At 37.3% G+C, this 21,888-nt stretch overlaps 1 protein-coding gene across 1 annotated transcript in view; it reads left to right on the top strand.

Annotated features, from left to right (window-relative positions):
* Positions 1-15,393: 15,393 nt before the first annotated feature.
* The window catches only part of ARHGEF26 (Rho guanine nucleotide exchange factor 26), a 78,081-nt gene continuing 71,586 nt past the window's right edge, over positions 15,394-21,888 (top strand). Inside the window, exons 1-2 of the mRNA XM_072407961.1 lie at positions 15,394-15,655; positions 18,065-19,204. Coding sequence (XP_072264062.1) covers positions 18,140-19,204 — 1,065 coding nt within the window. The 5' untranslated portion in view covers positions 15,394-15,655; positions 18,065-18,139. The remainder of the gene's footprint in view (positions 15,656-18,064; positions 19,205-21,888) is intronic.

Below are 21,888 nucleotides of genomic sequence, written 5' to 3'. Positions count from 1 at the left end.
ATTATACCATATGTCCAAGTGTCCTCGGTAAAAATCATCTTCTATCATCAACTTGTAGTTATAATGAACAATGAGTTCTAATTAACTTGCACTGCTTGGGAGAATTACATGGGACCTCCTTAAAGTAGTTCTTAACTCGGTAACTAAAATCACAGAAACAGAATATGGTTATATTATTTGTATTGTATAAGTTGTTTTATTGCACAATAAATTTACGGCATTAATTTAGGAATACCTGGTGAGCAGCTATGAAGGTCCTATAAAAGTCCACTCCTTATTACGGGATAACTAAGTCAATTTATCTGCTGTATAATGCATGTGTATTTGTATAATAATGTTGATAAATGACAGAGCATTTAACTTTGGATCAAAGGATTAACAATACAACCTTAAATCATGTTTTGGTATCCTCTCTAGTGGTCACAATAGTGTTTACCTGTGTGCCACATCCCAGAATGATACATTTTTTGTGTATCACAATTGGATAAAGGGACTTTTTAGGCACATGGTATAAGTATGTAAAAAATCACAAAGATAATTTATAAAAACATCTTCCATGTGTAATATGGTCTTGCATAGTTAGATGGAATCATAATTTGAAGTGTTTCGCAGGTATCCCCTGCTTCTTCAGGAAATGAATCGAGACCTAACAATACATCAATTGCGCTATATTCAATTTCACAAAATATCATTTTAGTAAATATCATTAAATTGCTCTAACAATACAACCTTCTGTACGTTGAAGCCTATGGCCAAGCAGATTTCTGAGGAGCCCAGCAACAATCTTTATGCTCCTTCTAGGGTATAGAATAGCATTAAATAATTGTTCAAAACTGTGCACCTGCTTGGCATCCTACCAAGGAAGATGAACTGGTAGATGGTGTCTGATTGGAAACACCTTGGCAGTACAGGTGATTCAAATAATTCTTTTCACTGTCAGTCAAAGGTTTGGAAGTTATCAAACCTGCAGGCTTGTTTAGCACCTGTTCTGACCTAATTCCTTCCTATATCTATACCTATATTTTCAATCAATTATATATTTTACCTACTAATATATAGCACATTGAAACTTGGTCAGAGCAGCTCCAGCTGTGAAAATGAAATGGCCAAAGTTATTCACTTTGGTGCCCCCTCCCCCCCATTTTTATTGTCCCCATGAGTCAGCATTTTATTTTCATAGCTGGAATTGTCCTTTTTTATTTTAGTCTGGAATAGTAATAATTGTTGCAGGCACCCTCATTGGCCTCATTGGGAAGAAGTCTCACTAATCCAAATTTAGCCATTTATCTGATGTAAGTGCTGTAGCCAGCTAGCCAGAGTTGTGATTCTCCTAGTTTGGTGATTGAACTTGTTCTGTGTAGTCTCTGTACCGGACAGAAATTACACATCTGCAAACTGCTCTACATAGACCTCCAAAAATTCATTCTTAACCTCTAGAAAAAAATGTAAAACTACCTTTGAAATGGTAATTTATTATTTGAATGAATAGTTGTTAATTGCAATTGTCACCTAATAATTCCCAGAGTTCAGCTATAATGGATCACAATGGAACTTCAATAATTTATCAACACCTGTTGCGCTTTAGACATTTGATGACCTCTTTGTGCTAATTTTTTTTTTTTTAAACCACTTGGATAAAGCCATCGATACTTTGATATTAACCAAGTCTCAGTTAGTGAGTACTTTATTAACCAATGAAACTAAATTAATCTTCAACAAATACCCATAAATATCATGATAACCCATATAATTTGTAAAAATAAACTGTTTAGAATCTACTCTGAACCATTTATTTCTGTCCACTTTACCCAACAGCACACTGAGATGCAGCTCCTGGTAGTTCTTTTGGGTTGCCAGCAGATGTCAGAAAATGATTTCAGAAAGATCTAATCCTTTGTTTTATCTGCAAACTCACCACAGGGTTTCTCGAAACTTAATGAGAAATAATTGGACATAATTATACAGTGTGCATGCCATCAACTCAGCACCAGAACCTTTTCTTTATTCATTCATACTGTCTGTTTTAGATTTAACTTTTAACTACAGTAAAATTCATATTCCTCTTGCAAGCCCTATATCCAGAAAGGTGGGACACTTTCTAAAAATGCAGTAAAAACTCAAATCTGTAATTTATAAATACACTTGAAAAGTGATTTATAATCCCTCTGAATTAAGAAAGTATTTTTGGTGTTACCAACTTAATTCCATTGGTAAACAAACACTTTTATCAATTGATGCCTGCAACACACTCCACAAGAAGTGCATTTCCTCACTTTTTAGTTCTGTAGAAGGGCAAGTGATATGGTAAACTTGAATTTATTGATTGCTAATAGTTTTTTTTTTTATATTTTAGGTATTTTGCATTAGGGTAAGGGTTACAGGTAGGTAACAGCCATCTTTAGATACAAACTATGCTTTTGGGTGCACATTTCTGAATACAATGTGCACATTTTAGTAATAAAATAAATAAAATTGATCTTACACTCTCAGCCCATAAGTCATGGGGCTGACAGAGCACTGGTGTCAATGTTATTCCTGTTGAAATAATTTGATTTTTCCACAATATGTCTGCAAGGCAAAACATTTTTAATTGCTGTTGAGTATTTCTATGCATAAGAGTTCAATTCACTGAAAAATACTGAAGACTTTAAGGTAATGACTGCTTATTAATCTCTTATTTATTCAAATATGCCTACTCAGTTATTTTTGTGATGAGCAAAGCTTTTGGCAATGATGATTGATAGTTGAAGAATGGGACATGCCATCTGCTAAGCACATCACACACATTTGCAAGTGAATGTGGTTAGATGAAATTGTGGGGTCGGCTCTTTTTTAGTCCTCCAGATTCTTTAATGTGTTTTTAATATCCATTTTAAAAGCACACATACTGTACATGTATTTTATAGCATAGCATTGTAAAGTTAAAAAGTCTGTATTCCTCCACAAAGGAAATGACCACAGTTAAAAACAGGATTACCATTTTCCTTCTTTTTTCCACCCTCCTAATGGCCCACTTTGCCCTCATTCTTTTGAATTATGAAATAGCTGTCTCTGTCCCCTAAGTGGCCCTCTATCCAGCTCTTATTTTGTATGCTCCTTTACCAGGTTTGTTTTTCTCCCTGTCTCCCATTCACATCAAATATATTCCTTTAAATGTGATGTTTTATACTGCACTTAAAGTGTTTTATATCCCTCAAATTATACATTTTATTTGCTCTTTTGCACCAGCTTGATTTAGGTCCCAAAGTGTAGTCAGATAATCCAGTAGAATACAAAACAACCAAATAGACAGACAAAAGAACCAAATATCAAACCAAACCAAACAACTAAAATTGTTTGGAACTACACCAACAAAAAAAGGGTTTTATGTTTCCAAGTAGCACTACTCCTCCTGGTATTTTGTGTATTGTGTACTTGTGATACTGTAGAATAGACTGCATATATCTTGTATAGAACAAGTGCAATAAAAGCAACAACATATGCTGTGTCTCCTGAGAATGGGTAAAACATTTTCTATTTAAAATAATGTGAATTAATTAACTTTTTTGGAGCGCTGAGAGTTAATAAGTACTATTCTTCATTCATTTCCTTGAAAGTTCACATACTGCAACTGTAGCAAAATTCACATTGGAGGTTATGGTATGTGCAAACTGCTGAAGTACCTTTAAAGTTATTTTAGACCCATGGTGAGCCACAGCATGCTGCTGTGGGCTCAATTATTTTTCTAACTGTTCCCATTCAAATGAATGGGAACCATTTTTTGTATGTGGCAGCACCAGATTGCGGGACAATACACAAAAGTGGCATTAATTTGCACTGTTGTTGTTTAAAGATTTGAGCCACAGCTGCAACCACAGACGCTTAAAAACCTGGTTGCCCGCAGTGCATTTTGCCTCTCCTGAGCCCAGCATCAGTTTGCAGATATGAAAAAAATGCATATTTGTTTAGGTTTTTGAAAATAGATGGGGCGAGCCTAGTACTTCCCAGGTACATTTCAGTTCTCTTAGGTATACATTTAAAGACTTTGCAAACTTAGTATTTCAAAGTCTGTGCATAGCTGTTCTTCCAAACTGGACATGATCTGTCCCGTTCAAAGGGATTTGTGTATCAAACCATTTACCTATACAGTTGACAATCTAAAATACGGCATGACTTTCGGATCACATTTTTAATACAGGGACTGTAGTACACTGTTTGGCCACCGCTATTTTAATGGCGCTGTTCTGCAGAATCAGCTGTTAGGTCTTGCTTGCTACACTAAATACACGTTGAGACGTGACTTCTGTCTGCTCCCTGGAGCTGTGCAAGATGTCCACGGTGCTGCGAGAGGAAGGCTAGCCTGTGTGTGGAATTTTCAAAGATCCGGCACTCCTCAGGTCCAGAGGTTGCCAGATTTTTGAATATCAACTGTATTTAAAAAACAATAAGTTACATATGTATTAGTTTGATAGGTTGTACTAGCACCATATGTTTTCTTTTACCTTGTGAGTTTATTTTATGAGATTCTAACAACAAGTAACACTGTGGTTATTGCAGACCCCCTACTGTAAGTATTACACAGGCCACAAGCCTCTGCATACCATTGTGTGTAATCTAAATCTCAAACATTCCATTGTACCAGATGTGCTTAAGCTTCTTGATAAAGCTTAATTTGGTGTGTAATGTGTGTAGAAAGCTTGTTAGCATAATTCATAGGGATTCTATACAGCGATGATAGCTGCTGGTTCATGTTTGGAAAAAATGATGATTTTCTTTACGATAATTTCCAGCAATAGGTATCTGGAATATTTCAAGCATTCCAGTGAATTCCTCAATGCTGTTTTCATACATAGAAAACAGATGTTGCTTTCATATTCTTTTACATGTAGAGCATAAAGTCATTACATTAACTTATGTAGACATCAATGTTATGAATGTGTGTTATGTATGTCTCAGCATAAAGAAAGAATGCATGACCAGTGGTAAGTAATACACCTGATCACTTTCTTTTCAAAGAGATAAATAGTGCCCGCATTCTTATCAAATACATATATTAGATATATTGGCAATACTTATCATAGTTCTATTACATGTACATCTTTATTCAAATAAGGACTATTTATAAAACAGGGAATCTGAAATTCCCTGGTGGGAATCCGTTACTGCCATTGAAACACATGTACCCGGAAGATTCCCACTTGGGAATGTTTAAGAGAATCTTTGATTCCCTGTTTTATAAATAGAGTCCTAAGAGTTCTTAGGTGCTAATTCAGAAACTGTACCTGTGCCCAGACTATAAGTGGCAGATTTAAGGTCACAGTGGCCATTGTCCAGAGTTTGGACTAAGTCATCACCCTTCCAGTCCAAGTCGCGTCCCCAGTCATTGACACCAAGTCACCAAGAAATCTTCTAAGTTGAGTCCCTAGTCAAGTCACTTAATTTATCCCCATTTGTTCCCATATAGAAACTGAGCTCTGATCCTGTTCTTGAGCACAGGATCGCATTCTAAATCCACAGCTTTCTCTGCTGACATCCCCCCCCCTTCAGCTGTCAGAGGAGAAAACTTAGAATGCAAGAAAGACAGAAGGCTCACTGGGAACTGCTGTTAATACTGCCCTCACATACACTCCAGTGCCTGGGCCCAAAAATTTTACACCCTCAGTGTCAGTGGATTGGGGTAAAGAGGTGTAGTTATGTCCAGGGAGGGGTCATGTGTAGGTTTAGGCTACCCAGGGGAACTCACATGGATGGATTGTATAGTCTTCTGACTGTGGTATCTATACATTAAAAAAATAAAAAAATATATGTATATATATATATATATATATATATATATATATATCTTTAGAAAAGAAATTAGGTGTGGGGGTAAAACAAATCAAGGATAAATTAGTATCAGAGTATCACTCATTAGCATCTCAAGACTTTCTGATATGTTTTTGTCTTCAATAACAAGCATTTCTGTAAATTTCACAGGGACAAATTCCTCTGCACAAAAATGTAAATGACAGTTATATTTGTAACATGGCTGTGAGATGTTTTTTAAATGCAGGTAAACAGTGTTCATGCACCTGAACACCCATATGACCTAAAAGAATAATGATTGCTTTGACCAAGTCATGTTCTTTCATTGATCCATGGTCTTGTACTAAAACTCACATTCAGAACACAATTTTGGGAATGAACAGAGCTCATGAGGTTGGCTCTGGCTACACAGCGCTATACACAGCAAGCTGTGATAAATTGACTGTTCTGACACCTTTGTCTCATAGTCTACATTAAATTCTCTAGAAATTTGTTTTACAATAGCTCTTCTACATTATTAGACCAGAATGCTTAGCCTGCCACCTCCTCTCATGCACCAGTGGGAAATGGGCAATCATATTCACATTGTTGTCTTTTGTAGACCACCTTTGGTAGGTAGTATTCATTGCATACAGGGATACAGGACATGTTGCTCCGTAGGTGCCCATTATTAAAGTCATCAGTTTCATGGGTAGTCAGAGATTGTCAGAGATGTCTAATTAGAAAGATTTACCTTTACAAGAAGTAAGTAAGTAAATAATCAAACTCCATAACAAGAAACAGACAGCAATGAAAACATTATTCTAACCTTCACTTATTTTATCGTTGTGGATCTGTCCCCACTGGGGCAACTTTCTTTTCTAATCTTTTTGGTGAATACACAGGAAGGAAAACTTCTTTCTTTCCACAAAAAGACTGTGAAACCTATGAGATGTTTGCCTCTATATTAGAAGATATTTGGCCTTTTATGATTATTTGGAAGATTTATACTTCAACTGCAATTCTTTTTCAATTACTGGAAGTCTGAAGAGGCAATGCCTGTATTATTGCTAGCACTTATAAGAGGGTTTACTCTTAAGCAGTGTGTAGTGGTTTACATGACTGCCCCAATGGAGACACAACTAATAATAAAGGTTCTAACCCGTCTACACTTTTTAAATAGAGTTTCATTTTTGAACTGGTTGTATACATAATAGTTGGTATTTAAAGATATGATATATTTCTTTTTCGGTATACAAATATATATTGTACACCAATGAAAAAAAAATACATTGTAGTGTAATTTTTTTGGAGATATAGGTATTTTTTCTTTAGTGGTAAATCGAATGACCAAGTACCAGGGTGCGATTTACTATACCGAATTGTGACCCAGTTGTTAAAATAAAACAATAGAAGAACAGGTTCCTACTAGCTCAAACAACTCATCCAAACAAACATCGCTACATCTAAAGTATGCATATGATTGTTGTATGCTGAATATCAACTGCTTTTGTTTCTATTCCAAGCCATATTATTTACTCACGGTTAGTTTTGTTTTGCTATTCCTTCTTTGTTTAAGATTTAGGTAGGTGTCTGCTTGGCACTAGACTGCCAGATTTCTTAATAAATTAAATTATTTTAATTCAGTTTCCCATTTTAATCCATGTTTTATTTCAAGTAATAACTTGTTTACTGTTGCCTTGAAAACAGATATTTCATTGTACGTGTGGAATGTAATATTGTACAGTATGTGCAGTGCAGAAGTAACACAATGACTTTTTTATTATACATGCAGTGAAAACACTACCAGTAAAAGTCTAATTAGCGTTAGAGAAAGACTAGACACAGACTCCAGCCAAAATACACTTTACCTGTAACTTTGAGACCTTTCTACAGTATATACAGTACAGTAGTTGGCTACTAAAGACCTCTTTATTATTGACATTTGCTCTGTAAATTGAAGAGCACATTTCATGGATAGATGAATTTAAATATTTTAGCAGCACCATATGTTAAATTTAATTTAAAGCGTATATAAACTCAGAAATTTCACTTTACAAAAAAGGGTAGACAACCCCTTTATGTAAGATAAAAATTCTGTTTGTTTAGGTTTTTTTTTAAGTGCAACACCCTTTTTATTAAAAAAAAAAAAAAAACAGGTGCAGCACCACACCCAAATAAATGGGAGTGCACCAGATCTCACGGCTGTGTCGGGTGATGTAGGAAGAAGACCAATAAGAAGAGGCAAAGATGGCGCCGGCTTGGATACGGATACCAGGATGGTGTAGGACCCGATGGAAGAGACCTCTGGACCGATAGACTGTGCTGTGGGATTAGGTAGGTGTTTTGTTTTTTGTTTTTTTTTTTGTTTTAGGAACTTTTGAGTTTAGTTTCTCTTTAATTTACAAACTAAATGCAACTTTTAATTACAAAGAACACCGGCGTATGAAATGTGAAATACCCCGTATTAAAAATGTTGCTTCTAGTGTCTCTATTAGGGACATTCTCTTTTACTGATTTTATTGACAACCATCAGTGTCACCAAAACAATGCATTTAGAAAAAAGGCTAGACAAAAACTGCTCGTTAGCCAAACCTGCTTGTGTTGGTTCTGTATTCAGCCACTCTCAACCAGGGTGGTGTGGAACTGAAAAATTCCTCCAGAGGTTGCTATGGGTTCCTGAAACTGTTGCTGATCGTCCTCACATTGGATGATGCCTGCATAGTTTTGGGCTCCTCGCCACTGCATGACTCTAGTTCTCTGTGAAGGTATTATTCTAGCTACCACTTCATGGGGGGGCTTCCTTCCACTGGTCATTATTTAGGAGCCTTTTTTTCCCATTGCCCCCAAAAAATTGGTTATGTATGGTTCTTTAATATCTGAAAATTGTAAGGGTTCCTCAGAGATAAAAAGGGTGAACAGTGACAGATCAGCCCCTCATCCACAAAAACAGGTCAAATCATCACATTTTTTACCTGCTCAAGCACAGACATTAACATACATACAGGAATGTCAAAATATAAAAATGTAAAAGATAAATAAATATTGATATAGTTGAGTATTGCAATATTATGTTTTGACACTATCAGTACTTACCAATTTTATTGACATAGTGTTAGTGTTTCATTTTGTGTTGTGTTTAAATCCCCATTCGTTGATATCTGTGTTGCTAACTATCTTTAGCCAATGTAACAATGTAAGCTGAGATAGGTAATAGAGTAAGAGCGCACAGGGTGTAAAGCTGTACTTACTCATAAAAAAAAAAAAATAATAATATTCTAATCCTGCAGTTCAATGAAATCTGTGTTAAAATAATGTTTATTTTAACTGTCTATCTCCCCTCAATAGGCCTGATTTATTAGAGCTCTCCAAGGCTGGAGAAGATACACTTTCATCAATAAAGCTGTGTGATCCAGCAAACCTGGAATGGATCTCTCAAAAATCATTTGCTATTTTTTAACCTCCTGGCCGGTTCATTACTGTCCAGAGTTATATGTATAAAAGAGGTAAATTGTTCTTCATGAAAATTTATTTTACATTGTAGGCCTGTAATTCTTAGGCATAACTCCCTGAAGTATGTCCAATATTTAATAAATTTAATACATTTAATATTAAACTTTAAATATAAAAAACACAAAAATCTGTTAAAACAAGGGTGCATAAAAACACTGAAACCTGTAATTTAACTGTTCAGTAGCATATCTAATATATATATATAATGATTACTTTGTATTGAATTCAATACAGTTATTTTGTATACAAAATAATTTGAAATTCCCGCCACGCTCCCACACGCACCAGCGGAAGCACCGACGTCACCAGGAACTCAGGGGAACATCAGCGATCTCGCCGGGGGACAGATCAGAGAAAGACAACGCAGCCTGAGGATGAGATCCAACCGCCAGGACACTGGATGATGCTGATGGGACCTGGTAAGTCTTTTTTTTTTTTTAGCTACCCTGGTTTAGGGTGTGGCTCAGGGTTACCTTTTTCAGCAGGTTTTTTTTTACCCGGAGCCACACTCAGGGTTACCACTCAGGAGGCTAGCAAATGTTTTAAATCCTGGATCAGATCCATTCCAGGTTTGCTGGTTCACCCAGGTTCACTGATGAAAATGTATACTCTCTAGCCTTGGAGAGCTCTAATAAATCAGCCCCAAAAAGTTAATGACTGAACTTGTAAATGGCTATAATGCTTCTCTAAATTAAGGAGGGTTTATTAGCCATGCTGGGACTGAACTCCATAGAGTAGTGAAATCTTCAGTGTGTTCAGAGTTAATTTTAATTTATCATCATTTCAACTGGTTGTTGTCCAAACAAAGCTGCAATGTAATGAGCAGCCTGAAATGGCAGGGTAACTTGGATAGCAATATTTTACCAAGACTGTATATTATCTGCCTGTTTATAATATAACATTTTCATATTTAAATCAGGGGATTAAGAAATCTGATGTTTGGTCAGCAGGATTCCTGGTTATTTACTTTATTACTATGGCAATTATTACTTTCAGCCATAGTGAGGGAACAAACATTATGTTGCAACATATTTTGCTATAATCCAAGTTCATGTCATATTGATAAATTACCAATAACATGGCTGTTTGAAGAGGAATTTTCCAGCCAGTAATATTAAAATCACAAAGTGGGGAGGACATAAAACTTTTTATTCACAGTGGTTTTATTTTTCTGGTTATGAAAGATGATTGAAAAGGGCTTTTGCCAGACAAAGCTGAAAAGTGCCTCCTGCTGCTGATCACCGTTTGCAGTAAGAGTAAATATTCTACAGATTCCCAGATTTGGCACGTATAACAACTATACATTTCTACCATATTGTGGAGCAATAATGATGCGTTCATGTTTCTCTGCTGGTGAAGCAGCTCATCTAGAACCCGTCTGCCCTCATCCTGTGATTGAATAATGACAAAGCATTCTTCTCAATTTGCCCTCTCAACTGTGGAGCATGGTCCTTGTCAGCACATGTGCAGTGAGCATGCGTATCCCCCTACACTTCCTGTATCATACCAGGCCACATGTCATGAGGATTTCTGGTTAATAGGTACAGTATTTATATGTTAGGTTAATTTGCTCTTTAGTGCTAGGAATGCAGAATGTAAACATTGGCATGTGACGGTTCATTATGATTAATGTGAACCTACGTCACAGGAAGATGTGATTGATATAAACTTACTTCTGGCAACAATAATAAAGGTTGTTATTAATATAAATGTTTTTCATGGTGCATGTGTGTGCTTTTATTTTTTTTTTACATGTAATTGTTTTGGGGATTGGTAAGGGGTATTATAAATGAACCCCTGTACTCATTTCTTTGGGAGCGCCTGAAAATCTAGTTTCTGTAATATTACATGGATTTTGAAAATTCCATTACTGGCCTCCCAACAATCCCCTCATCTTTGTTAGAGCTTCAAAAGTTCCTTAAAACTTTACATTGGAAGGTAAACATACTTTGTGCAGGCTTTGCTGTCCCTTGTTGCAAGGTACCCTTCCAATGGTGAAAAGATTTTGGCCTTGTATGAGCGTAGATAGGGAGGCCCCACATCTATGACAAAATATAAAAGAATCACAATAAAAAAGGTTCATCAAAGGAATTGATCGCCAAACATATAACAATTATAAATATTTTTTTTAAAACTGACCATACTTCTTGGATATGGAGTTTGTCAGCTTTCCATTTTCGTTTTATTGCAAGAGTTTTGTATTCATTGACACTATTGGGTCTATTTATAAAGCAGTGAATCTGACACTGCCTGATCGAATCTTACAGTCTATGTGTTTCAATGGCAGTAACTGATTCTCCACCAGTGAATGTTTCAGGGAATGTCAGATTCACTGCTTTATAAGTTGACTCCTACAACTGCACTGTACCCCTTTTTCGAAGCAAATCCTATTTGGATCCTTGCTGCCTTGTTTCTTCATGGAATTACATGACCCTGATACAAGTCAAACTCAGGTGGTTAGACTAGCTGCATTTAAAACCCATCACATTATTGTTTAATAAATACATACCTTCATCAATGTTTTTTTTTTTTTTAGTATGAAGTTTATTTATAAAGTCCAACTCCACCAAAAACAGGCATGCATCATCAGAAACTTTCCCATAAATATAAAAGTGCTTAATCCGGCTTGTGAAATCAACACTTTGTTTTCTACAATTGCTGAAAGAACGTCACCCAACCTCTTGCCTGCACAGTAGAAGTTAGGGTGATGCATGAAAAAGCCAGAAGAGAGAAGCAAGAAGATGACCTCTTCCACTTTTTATTCCAGGCCAGAAAGAGGAGAGATGCCAAGATGGCATGGAACCCGCTGGACTAGTTTGTGGAGGGATCAAAGACTTTTCACCGGTACAGGTAGGTGGTATATTTTTTCATAAAAGTTCCACTTTAACATGATATAGTTACAGTAATAAAGTTACAGTCACATATTTCAAAACTTAATTGTACTCATCTTGCTTTAAAAGTAAGCAGAGGTGACAAAAGAGCTGTTTGTTACCCAGCTCAACACAAATTATATTTTTATATGTACAAATTATATGTACACTAATACCTGGTGCTCCTAATCTGTACTGCACAGATAGTTATCACTTATCAGAATGTCATTGTGCATTCTGCCATATCTGTGAGCATTTGTCTGGTCACCCTAAAATCCATTCACAGTGATCTTCCTAAAATCTCTTTGCTGTTCTAGCTATATGAAGTGGGTTTAAATTACAGCAGTGTATAGTATTCACAGACCCATTCACATCATTGCACATTAATATAATCAATGCATCATAATAAAATGCATGTGTGAAACAAAGCAATATTGAATACTAAAAAAATCATTACTTTCAAGCCCCTGTGACATCATTACAGGGGCTGCAAAATATCTATCTTGGGGAGGTAGGGGAAGAGTCCAAAGTATCTGCCAGTCTCTGTGATCAGTGAGCAATCAGAGATTGCGGAATGTCCGGGCAGGGAAGACATAGATCCCTATAATACTCTCACAGCTCAGTGTCTCATTTAAAAAATAATTCATACCTAATCAAATTTTCAAATTATATTCTACCTAAATATTGATGTAAAATAATTATTAAAAAATACATTTTATAATTGATTCAATGTTTTCATCTAATCGTTTGAAAATTATGCATATTGTATTGTTAGCCTGTACTTAAGCCTGTACTTAACATAATAAAGTTTTAGCAGTGTTACTGCAAAGAAAAGAGTGACAAACAAGTGCAATAGGAGCGCTGATCTAGTTTTATAGCGCTGTAAAGAAGTAAACTCAGACATGGGAATATGTAGGAGGCAACTCAGAGAAAGGACTAGATCTGTAAAGTAAATTAGGTGCAGGTAGTACATGTGCAGACAATGATATATACTCATGCCTTCCACACAGCTCACACACTACTTATCTATAAGGAAACACGTGAGTCTGTTTATATATGTCATCAGTGTTCCATGAAGATGTGTCAGCCATAACAGAGTCTTTCCAGCTACTACTAAAGCAGATGGAATTCATAGGAAGGAATGGTGTACAAGCTTCATTTATTATAAGGTAATAGTGACTGCTGTCTAAAACATGCTTTATAATGTACAGGTTAGAGCAGCTGTTTTAAACTTTTAACCCGGAGTAAGCCTTGAAATGATTTTCAGGTCTCAGGGAACCCCTTTAAAAACCATATTTTTGATGTCAGTAGGAAAACGGCCTTTTAAAATGGAATATCACTAACAAATAAAAATAAGTACCATCTTTACAGGTAGAAAGCCCATGATCCCTTAACAAGCTGAGTCCCGCACCGTCTCAGCTTCCTTCTTCTTTCCAGTGTGGACAGAACAGTGCACACGGCCATCTTCTTTCTTCCGGTTTCTGGTCACAGCACCAAATCTCACACTGTACAGGGTCGACCTGAAAATGGGCATGATGAGATGGGCACATTTTTTTTTACTTTCCCCTTGTCGCCAATGTGGTGATAGATCCACTTTAAATTGGTGATCAGTTGAAAAAACTTCCCCCTTAGAGTGGTACCTAGAATATTACCTTTATAGATAGCTAAAAGCATCATCAGTGCCTTGCAGCTGGCTCTGCCAATTGGTGGGGGCCCAGAACTATGAAACCATTATCAAACCACAGTTCAATCAATCACAGGTAGAGGGTCGACTAGCAACCTCTGAAGGGGCCTTTTTTCAACCCTTTCACCCCAAGGAACCCTTAAATTAGTGTCAGATGGGAACCTCTGGATCTCTTGCATTGGTTACCAGTAGAAAGAATTTCCCCTATATATGTTGGTGTTCAGAATTGCCAAAATGGTCCTTGGTTTCATGCGTCTGGCTCTGCCAAGAGTGTTGGCCCCAGAACTTTGACGGCACCATCTTAAGGAAAGTCAGTTAGCCACAGCTCAAGGAACCACTGACAACTTCTGGAGAAACCATAGGGTTCCACGAAATCATGGTTAAAAATGGCTGGACTGGAGAATCTTAGTTGAGAACAACTAGTCTGGAAGGTTTACAACAGTGTTTGTCGACCTTTTTAACATGAAATAACTTTCAAGTGTTCAAGGAACTCCTGTGATTAATATATCCACAGCACAAGAAAAATGACGCCTATGACATCACTCTTACAGATAGCCAAAAAGAATATTGGTGTTACTTAAACTAACCAGAGTTAACTAACTGCTAATTGCCTAAAGCGTATCTAAAATCAGAACTTTCACTTTACATAAAAGATTAGACAAGCGTTTTTATGTAAAGTAAAAATTCTGTTTGTTGGTGGGTTTTTTAAGTGCAGCACCGCCCTCTAATTAATGAAAGGGAGCGCAGAGCCTCCCGGGATACCTACGCCACGCATCCCAGGAGGCTCTTGGCTGCTCCTTCTGGGCATGCCCAAGCATCTTGTGCATGCGCAGAAGGAGCCCTTTTGCCAAAAGGGAAAGAAATCGCCAATTTTATGCATGTGAGATTGGCAAGTTTTTTTCCCATCTACGTCACCCGATCCCATGCCTGCGCCGGATGACGTAGGAAAAAGGACCCGGAACAACAGAGAGAAGATTGGGGTGCCTAGGGCACCTCCTGAAGACAGATACCGGGACAACGTGGGACTCGATGAAAGACACCTCTGGACGAATCGACCGCTCTGCGGGATTGAAGGTGTGTATTTTTTGGGGGGGGTTTACTTCCCTTAGTAACCTCTAGAGGAACCCTGATTGAGAAACACTGGTTTACAAAGTGCTTTTGGTTGGACTCATCCCCAGGTTAATAAATTTCAATAATATTTATTTTATTGATATAATTACATAAATTGAACAATAATAATCCGATGCTTGAAAAGTCATTAGATGTAAAATAAAGGAAATATAATCCTTACTTGTATGTAGACACAATAGCTGAAAAGTAGTGGTGGCTTGCACATGTCTATTATATTCTGCCAGGGATCAGCTGCACAATGTGTACTTGTATCAATGCATATGAAATAAATCTACAACTTTCTGCAGTGACGTGTCTGATGAGACTTCATGCTGTTGGTGGCTGCTTTACACTCATCAAGGGCTCATACTGGGTGCTAAGTGTTGCAGTGACTGACCACACGGGGGCGCCCGCCCCGAGCCTGGCAAGTTCTGTGTAGGAGTGGGCTCAGCCTGATCAGCCCGGGGAAAGTGACAGGCGCTGCTCCTACCGGCTGTCTCACTTTACTTGGATTGCTTTCACAGATCACGATCTGGACTCTGCTCCTGCCTGTCCCTCCCAGACCAGGTTACCCCACCCTGTACAGGTGGAGCTGAGACTGCTAATACTGACCTGAGCAGACTGGGAAGAGCAACATAATAGAAGCCAGCTCCGATCTCATTGCTGCTGATACACACAGGGAATACAAACCTGGAGGAGATCACTCATCTATATGGTAATACCTGCATAAATGTCACACTGTCCCTCCTGACTTCTCCTTTTATATAGATTATCTTATAAGGCATGAACCCTTTCATACTATCTGCTTTCATTATTTCATAAAGTATAAGTAGTAAAGAAAAAAACTTTTTGGATTCTGCAGAAATGTTTGAATATTAATGCTAAGCCTCCCATGTACCTGTGATGGTGGGATTTAATCTTTCTATAGTTTGAGTCCTCTTTCCATTAGAGACTTGTAATTATTGACCAATACCCATGCAGTGCAATATTTTAGGACACTTTGTATACCTTTATATTCTCAGCTCACAGGTATCAGTATAGTAAGAGATGCTGGGATTTGTGGTCCTTCTAGATGGTAAAGCTAGCTGCTAGTTGTATGCTGAGAATCCACAACAATGCTCCAGGATTGTAGGGATTTCTGCAGGTCAGGTGTTCAACCTCTACATAGACAGGTGCTGGGTTGGGTATTAGATCATGGTTCATTGTTTATGCTTTATGTTTTAAATTGTTGGATGAAATCTAAGCAGTGATCATCAACAATCTCTTTAGATTACTCAACCTGCTTATTAGCTGTGCTTTTCCCTCATTCCACAGCTGGATATGGTTTTCAGTTCTTTTATTTGCATTTCCTTTAAAGACAGATCAGCTTTCCTCTCCAAAGGAGTTGTTGCATTGTGGTAGAGGCAGGTTGGGAAAAATTAGGAAGAAATGCCATTTGTTTGCAAAGTTCAAAGGCAATGGTAAACTTTTACTATATTTTATGCTGAATACTATTCTTACCCAACAGGAGCTGGTACTGAAAAGTGATGTTAAGTTTTGTTTTATCTTTTGAGCTGGTACTGAAAAGTGATGTTAAGTTTTGTTTTATCTTTTGAGCAAACAGAGGAGTGCCATCTGCTATCTAACCTGATAAGCCAGGGACACATTATGCTATTCCTACTATATATATATATATATATATATATATATATATATATATATATATATATATATATGTGTATATATGCATGCATGCATATTTCTCTTTTTATTTGTCCATAGACAAGGGATACGTGTGGCTGTCAGTCTAATTTGTGGACAGGGACAATAAAGGTCCTAATCCTTTTTGGTGAAGGATCTGCTTATCTTTGGGCTCAGGTACTCAAACTGTGGTAAGATTATATTGAAAGTGCAAGAAACTGTGTCTGTTAGTGTGTCTGTGTGTTTGTAAAGCTGCGTACACACCTGCAATTTTTCTCGTTGGAAAGGATCTTTCACGATCCTTTCCAACGAGAAAAGACTGCACGATGCATGAACGATGCTGTACATACAGCACCGTTCATGCTCTATGGAGAGGGGAGGGGGAGAGCCACGGAGCGGCACCCTGCTGCACGCTCTCCCCTTCCCTTTCATTAGGATCGGTCGTCGTCCATCGTCCATGGATCCGCCAGGACGGTCGTCGGACGATGGACGACGACCGACTGTACACACGGCAGATTTTCGCCCGATAATTGGCTGATACCGATTATCGGGCGAGAAAAATTTGCCGTGTGTACGCAGCTTAAGTGTAAAGACCAGGCAGTGAGGGTGCTGATTCTTCATTGCATAGTTGTTGGGTGCCACCATTCTGTTCTCTCTACCTTGAAAGATAGGTGATAGAGGTGCACACATGGAAATTATGAAATGATTACAACATGCACTATGAAGTGTTTATTGTTTGTCCATAATAAAACTAGTCATAGTTGCTTACATTGGGCACATTGCTTAAAATTTATCAGGCCATATAAATGCCAGCTGTGCTGTTTTAAAGTAATGAAAGGTGACTTGCCAAGGAGTTCTTTCTTTATAGACACTGCAATTGTTCATTTCTTCTTGAAAATACCAGTTGACTGGCTGATTTGCTTACTTGCTTTCTAAAGTATTGATGCTGGACAGGTATGGGCAAGTAATATATTTCATGTAATAAATCTAGATGGTCAGTTTGACAAACAAGCAAATAGCATTTCTAAAATGAGAAAGCAGCAATGGCAGTCACCATGTTTAATGACAGTTTTTTTTTTTAAGCCTAATAGATTTACTTTGGCAACTGTAAACTCAGACTTCTTTTTATTAGATTTGTTTCAATATATATTGTTTTTGTGTGTATTGTATTGTTTTCTCCTACTTTAAGTCCTAAACTGACACAACGGTTGATAAGACTGAATATACTCTCATCCAAGATGAGATTTAAAAGATCCATGGATAAATCCGTCCCATGCTTTTCAGTAATCCTAAGAATATTCTTTCATGAAAGATATCCTAATTTATTACAGCATTGCTAAGTTCATTGTGGCTGTTTGGATTACTTCCAGCATTTGTATTACATGGATGTGGTGTTTAACATCCATAACCCAATCACTGATTCATAACAATCCCTCTTTTCTAGGAATGGAAGAATTGTGGTGCTTTGCTGACCTTCATTGAGGTTTTGGTGGATTTTGGAGGATGAATAGAGGTTGCCATGGAGGCAGAAAGTGAGGTGGAGTTTTCCAGCGATCTTAACTATGTTCCATTGTGGAGGAGAGCGAGTCCTCATGTTCACCAGGGAGAGGGACTGTACTACAACCGCAGTCCTAGACCAAGACCACAGTCTTATCAGAGTCCAAATGGATTACTTGTCACAGACTTCCCTGTGGAGGATAGGCAATGCTTTACAGTGACCCAGCCTGCAGAAAGGATTACAAGCTCTCCTGAAAGCCTTCAAGGAGGAAAATATTTGCACAGTTCTAATGGAAAACTACAGACTTCACCATCACTATCATCTCTGGAATACAAATCCCCAAACCACAAACGTTCATCTCAGGTTCTAAAAGTGGTTTCCAGTAACTCTATTTCTTTTACTACAGGTGACAACCATTCTTCACCAAACCAAAAACCAATGCTTTCAAAGCGGACATCTGGAAATGTTATGCTGACACCTGATAGGGAACAAATTGTGTTTGGGTCCAGTACTTGCTTTCCATCTAATGGGATGGTAATTGCTAACAATTCCAGTCCTCCTCAGCCCATACAGGCCACCCAGGCCCCGGATATCTTTTCTTCAGAGTCTTTGCCAGGTTCACCAAAGTCTCCTTTAGAAGAGAAGCAGCCACTTCAAAGAACTCCATCCAATCCAGAAAAATCCACCATCATTTTGAGCACAAACAGTCCAGCGGCTCTTAAAGCCGGAGCCCAGCAAATCATTCCTAAGAGCCTAGCTTCAGGAATAAAAATCACAAATAAATCCAGCAATCATAACAATCAAAATACAGATTCTTTCAAAAGGTTACTGAAAACCCGTAGTATGGTGGAGACCAGCTCACCCCGCCTGGTGGTGGCTCCAGAGGATGGTGAGGCTGAAAATGAGACAGATAGCCCTGGCACACTACGCAGAGGGCTTAGGTCAACTTCCTATCGAAGAGCAGTTGTGAGTGGGGTGGAATTCAACAACCCATCTGATAGGAAAAAGAGTAACAGAATGTCTCAGCCAGTCCTCAAGGCAGTTGTAGAAGATAAGGAAAAGTTTTATAGCTTGGGAAGGATAAAGGTAAGTTGCTTTAAATGCAGTATGTCCTTGCATGTCTGCCAAATATGTATTGGAAGATAGAACTCAAGTCTACAGCTTCTGTTGTTTGACTTTTGTTAATCAATAACTAATAATCTGAGTGTGATCACAATGTTCTCTCGTTTATAGCAACAACATTTTGCCACATCCATGATGGTTGTGCAAACCAACTATTACAATTCAAATATTACAACTTTTGTTATGACTTGTGTTTGTTGGTAAATGTTTTAGATATGAAATGTCCAAATATATTACGGATTGTCAATGTGTTAATAGTTTTCTCTACTGGAAATCCTGTCCTCAGGGATAAGTTGCATAAAAAGTGACACTATAAGCCTTTTTCAAGCCATACAGCAAAATCCTATTTTATATAGATATACACTAAGCTGTAAGTCACTGGGCACTTTCACCAACATAATGGGGATCTCACATTTATTTGTTAGGAGTTGGATCTCTATCATTTTACTACACACAGGCGCTTCAGATAGGACAATCTTATGCAAGTTAGTTATTGCAAAATAAAATACGGTGCATTATACTCCGTCAACTAGTATTAATATGGCATACATCATGTGTACCATTTGGTTACAAAAAGCTCATCAGGAATTTTTTTCAGCATATTGGACTGTGTGATCTACTCATCAGAAGTTTTCCATGTATGCAGATACAATGATTGACTGATACTATAATACAAATTTGTATACAGTAACACATTTTGAGATCTGTAAGACAGATCACTGAGTTCATCATATGTAAACATCGATTAAAAACTGAATAGTTTAAGAACTTGTGTTAAATCCTTCAGTGTAACTAATGTTTTGTATATGTTTCTTATCTTGTGTACTCCTTATCTTTCTACTTTTACACACTTTCTCTAGGACTAAAGTGCTTCTATTGTTGCTATATTAAAGTATCTTAGCAGCCTTTCATAAAGTATGGTATTCCACATCGGTTGTGTGAATGCTGCTTATACACAAAGGCCAAAGTCTGGCATCAGATACATAGTCATGCAACCATGTAAGTGTTGTGAATGTGTCTTGTGACGAGTCCAGAACCACAGGAGCCACAAGTAGATGCATATAGCAGTAGTATTTTTGTAACTTGGCTGTAGAAGGTTTCTGTTACTGATATCTACCTGAAAATGCTAGTTGCTTGACTGCTGTATTGATTCTTTAATTGGAGTTGTAATCACGGAATTTGGAAAAGTCTAATGAAATCAGAACTTCTAATTTGCTAACTTATTTTGGGTCAGTACCAAAAGTGCTAATGTGGTTGATTCAGTATTAGCCAGCATTATAGCATTATTTAAGTCAGCTCTAGAAAATGTTAAAACTAACAAACAAAGAATATTTATGCTAGCTTCCCATTCTCCAAAAAAAACAAACTTTCATAATTAAAAAAAACAATTACAGAGATTGATGACCCATCAGCAGTATGCAAATGTGATCCTTGTAAGCTCTTTGGGGCAGGATCCTCCCTTCCTGTATCACTGTCTGTATTCGTCTGTCATTTGCAACCCCTATTTAATGTACAGCGCTGCGTAATATGTTAGTGCTCTATAAATCCTGTTTATTAATAATAATAATAATAATAATAATATTAATAATAATAATCAGACCACTTAGTCTAAAGTCCATTGTAGTCCATGTCCATTCTATTGTATGTGTATTTATAAAAAGAAAACACTGTGTAGGTGTATTATATATAACATTATACCCTTAAAATTGAAACCCATTGTAGAATACTTCTTTTGATATTTTTCCTGTGCACTTCCCTTATTCATTCTTGATACTTATTCTTCCGGAGTTGACTGTCCTTGTTTGACCTTAACATGGCGTTGCTCAGGCCTACTGGAATATAATAAAAAAATAAATAATATTAGAGACATCAAATTTTGCACATTAGAATTGAAAGCTGCCAGTTCCTTATAAATCTTTATATTAATAAATTTAGGGTGGTTCAGACTGGCAGCAAGTGAGGGTCTTTTGGCTGGCAGTTTTCACCCTTGCCAAGTGCCTAGTAAATGCTGGGAACAACTGTGCTCATCTCAAGCATTTGCAGTCATGGGAGCGTGTAGTATGGCACAACTTCTAAATGTTTCATATACCTACCATTCATTGTCTGCCTCAACAGGCCCTCTTGCCAAGAAAGTGGTTGTCAGACTCTACAAATAAAACGTCTTCTAACGTTCATATTTTCTAAGAGCCTGTGTCCTGCAGCATTGAGTATTTGCTAGTATTGTATTGCTACATATAACCTCTGCTCTGAGGGTGGCAGCAACTATACCTGCCCAAATAAAATGCTAATTGTATATACTGTGAAGTTTAAATAGAAATTGTAACTCATACAAACTAGCTGACCTCAACTGTCATTTACATGACTGAAATCAAGACGATCCTCCAGTTACTAGGGATAGGGCATACAGTTTTGATGTATCTATAGGGAAAGAGTCTTGTAGCCAAAACAGCGCCACAGAATACCTTTGTCTTCCCTCCTCTCCAAATTATGGAGGTGTAGCTCTGTAGAATACAGACTGAATAAATTCCAATTACAAAATCACAGCATAGACAGAAAGCAAAGGAAGGTACCTACTCTGGCAGTGTTGGTATTTTTGGTCTTATCAATCAAATATAACAACATACGTTTAGTGATATATTTAATAGCCT

The sequence above is a fragment of the Pyxicephalus adspersus genome, chromosome 4, assembly GCF_032062135.1.
Source record: "Pyxicephalus adspersus chromosome 4, UCB_Pads_2.0, whole genome shotgun sequence".
Lineage (NCBI taxonomy): Eukaryota > Metazoa > Chordata > Amphibia > Anura > Pyxicephalidae > Pyxicephalus > Pyxicephalus adspersus.
This window is presented reverse-complemented; position numbering and strand designations above follow the sequence as displayed.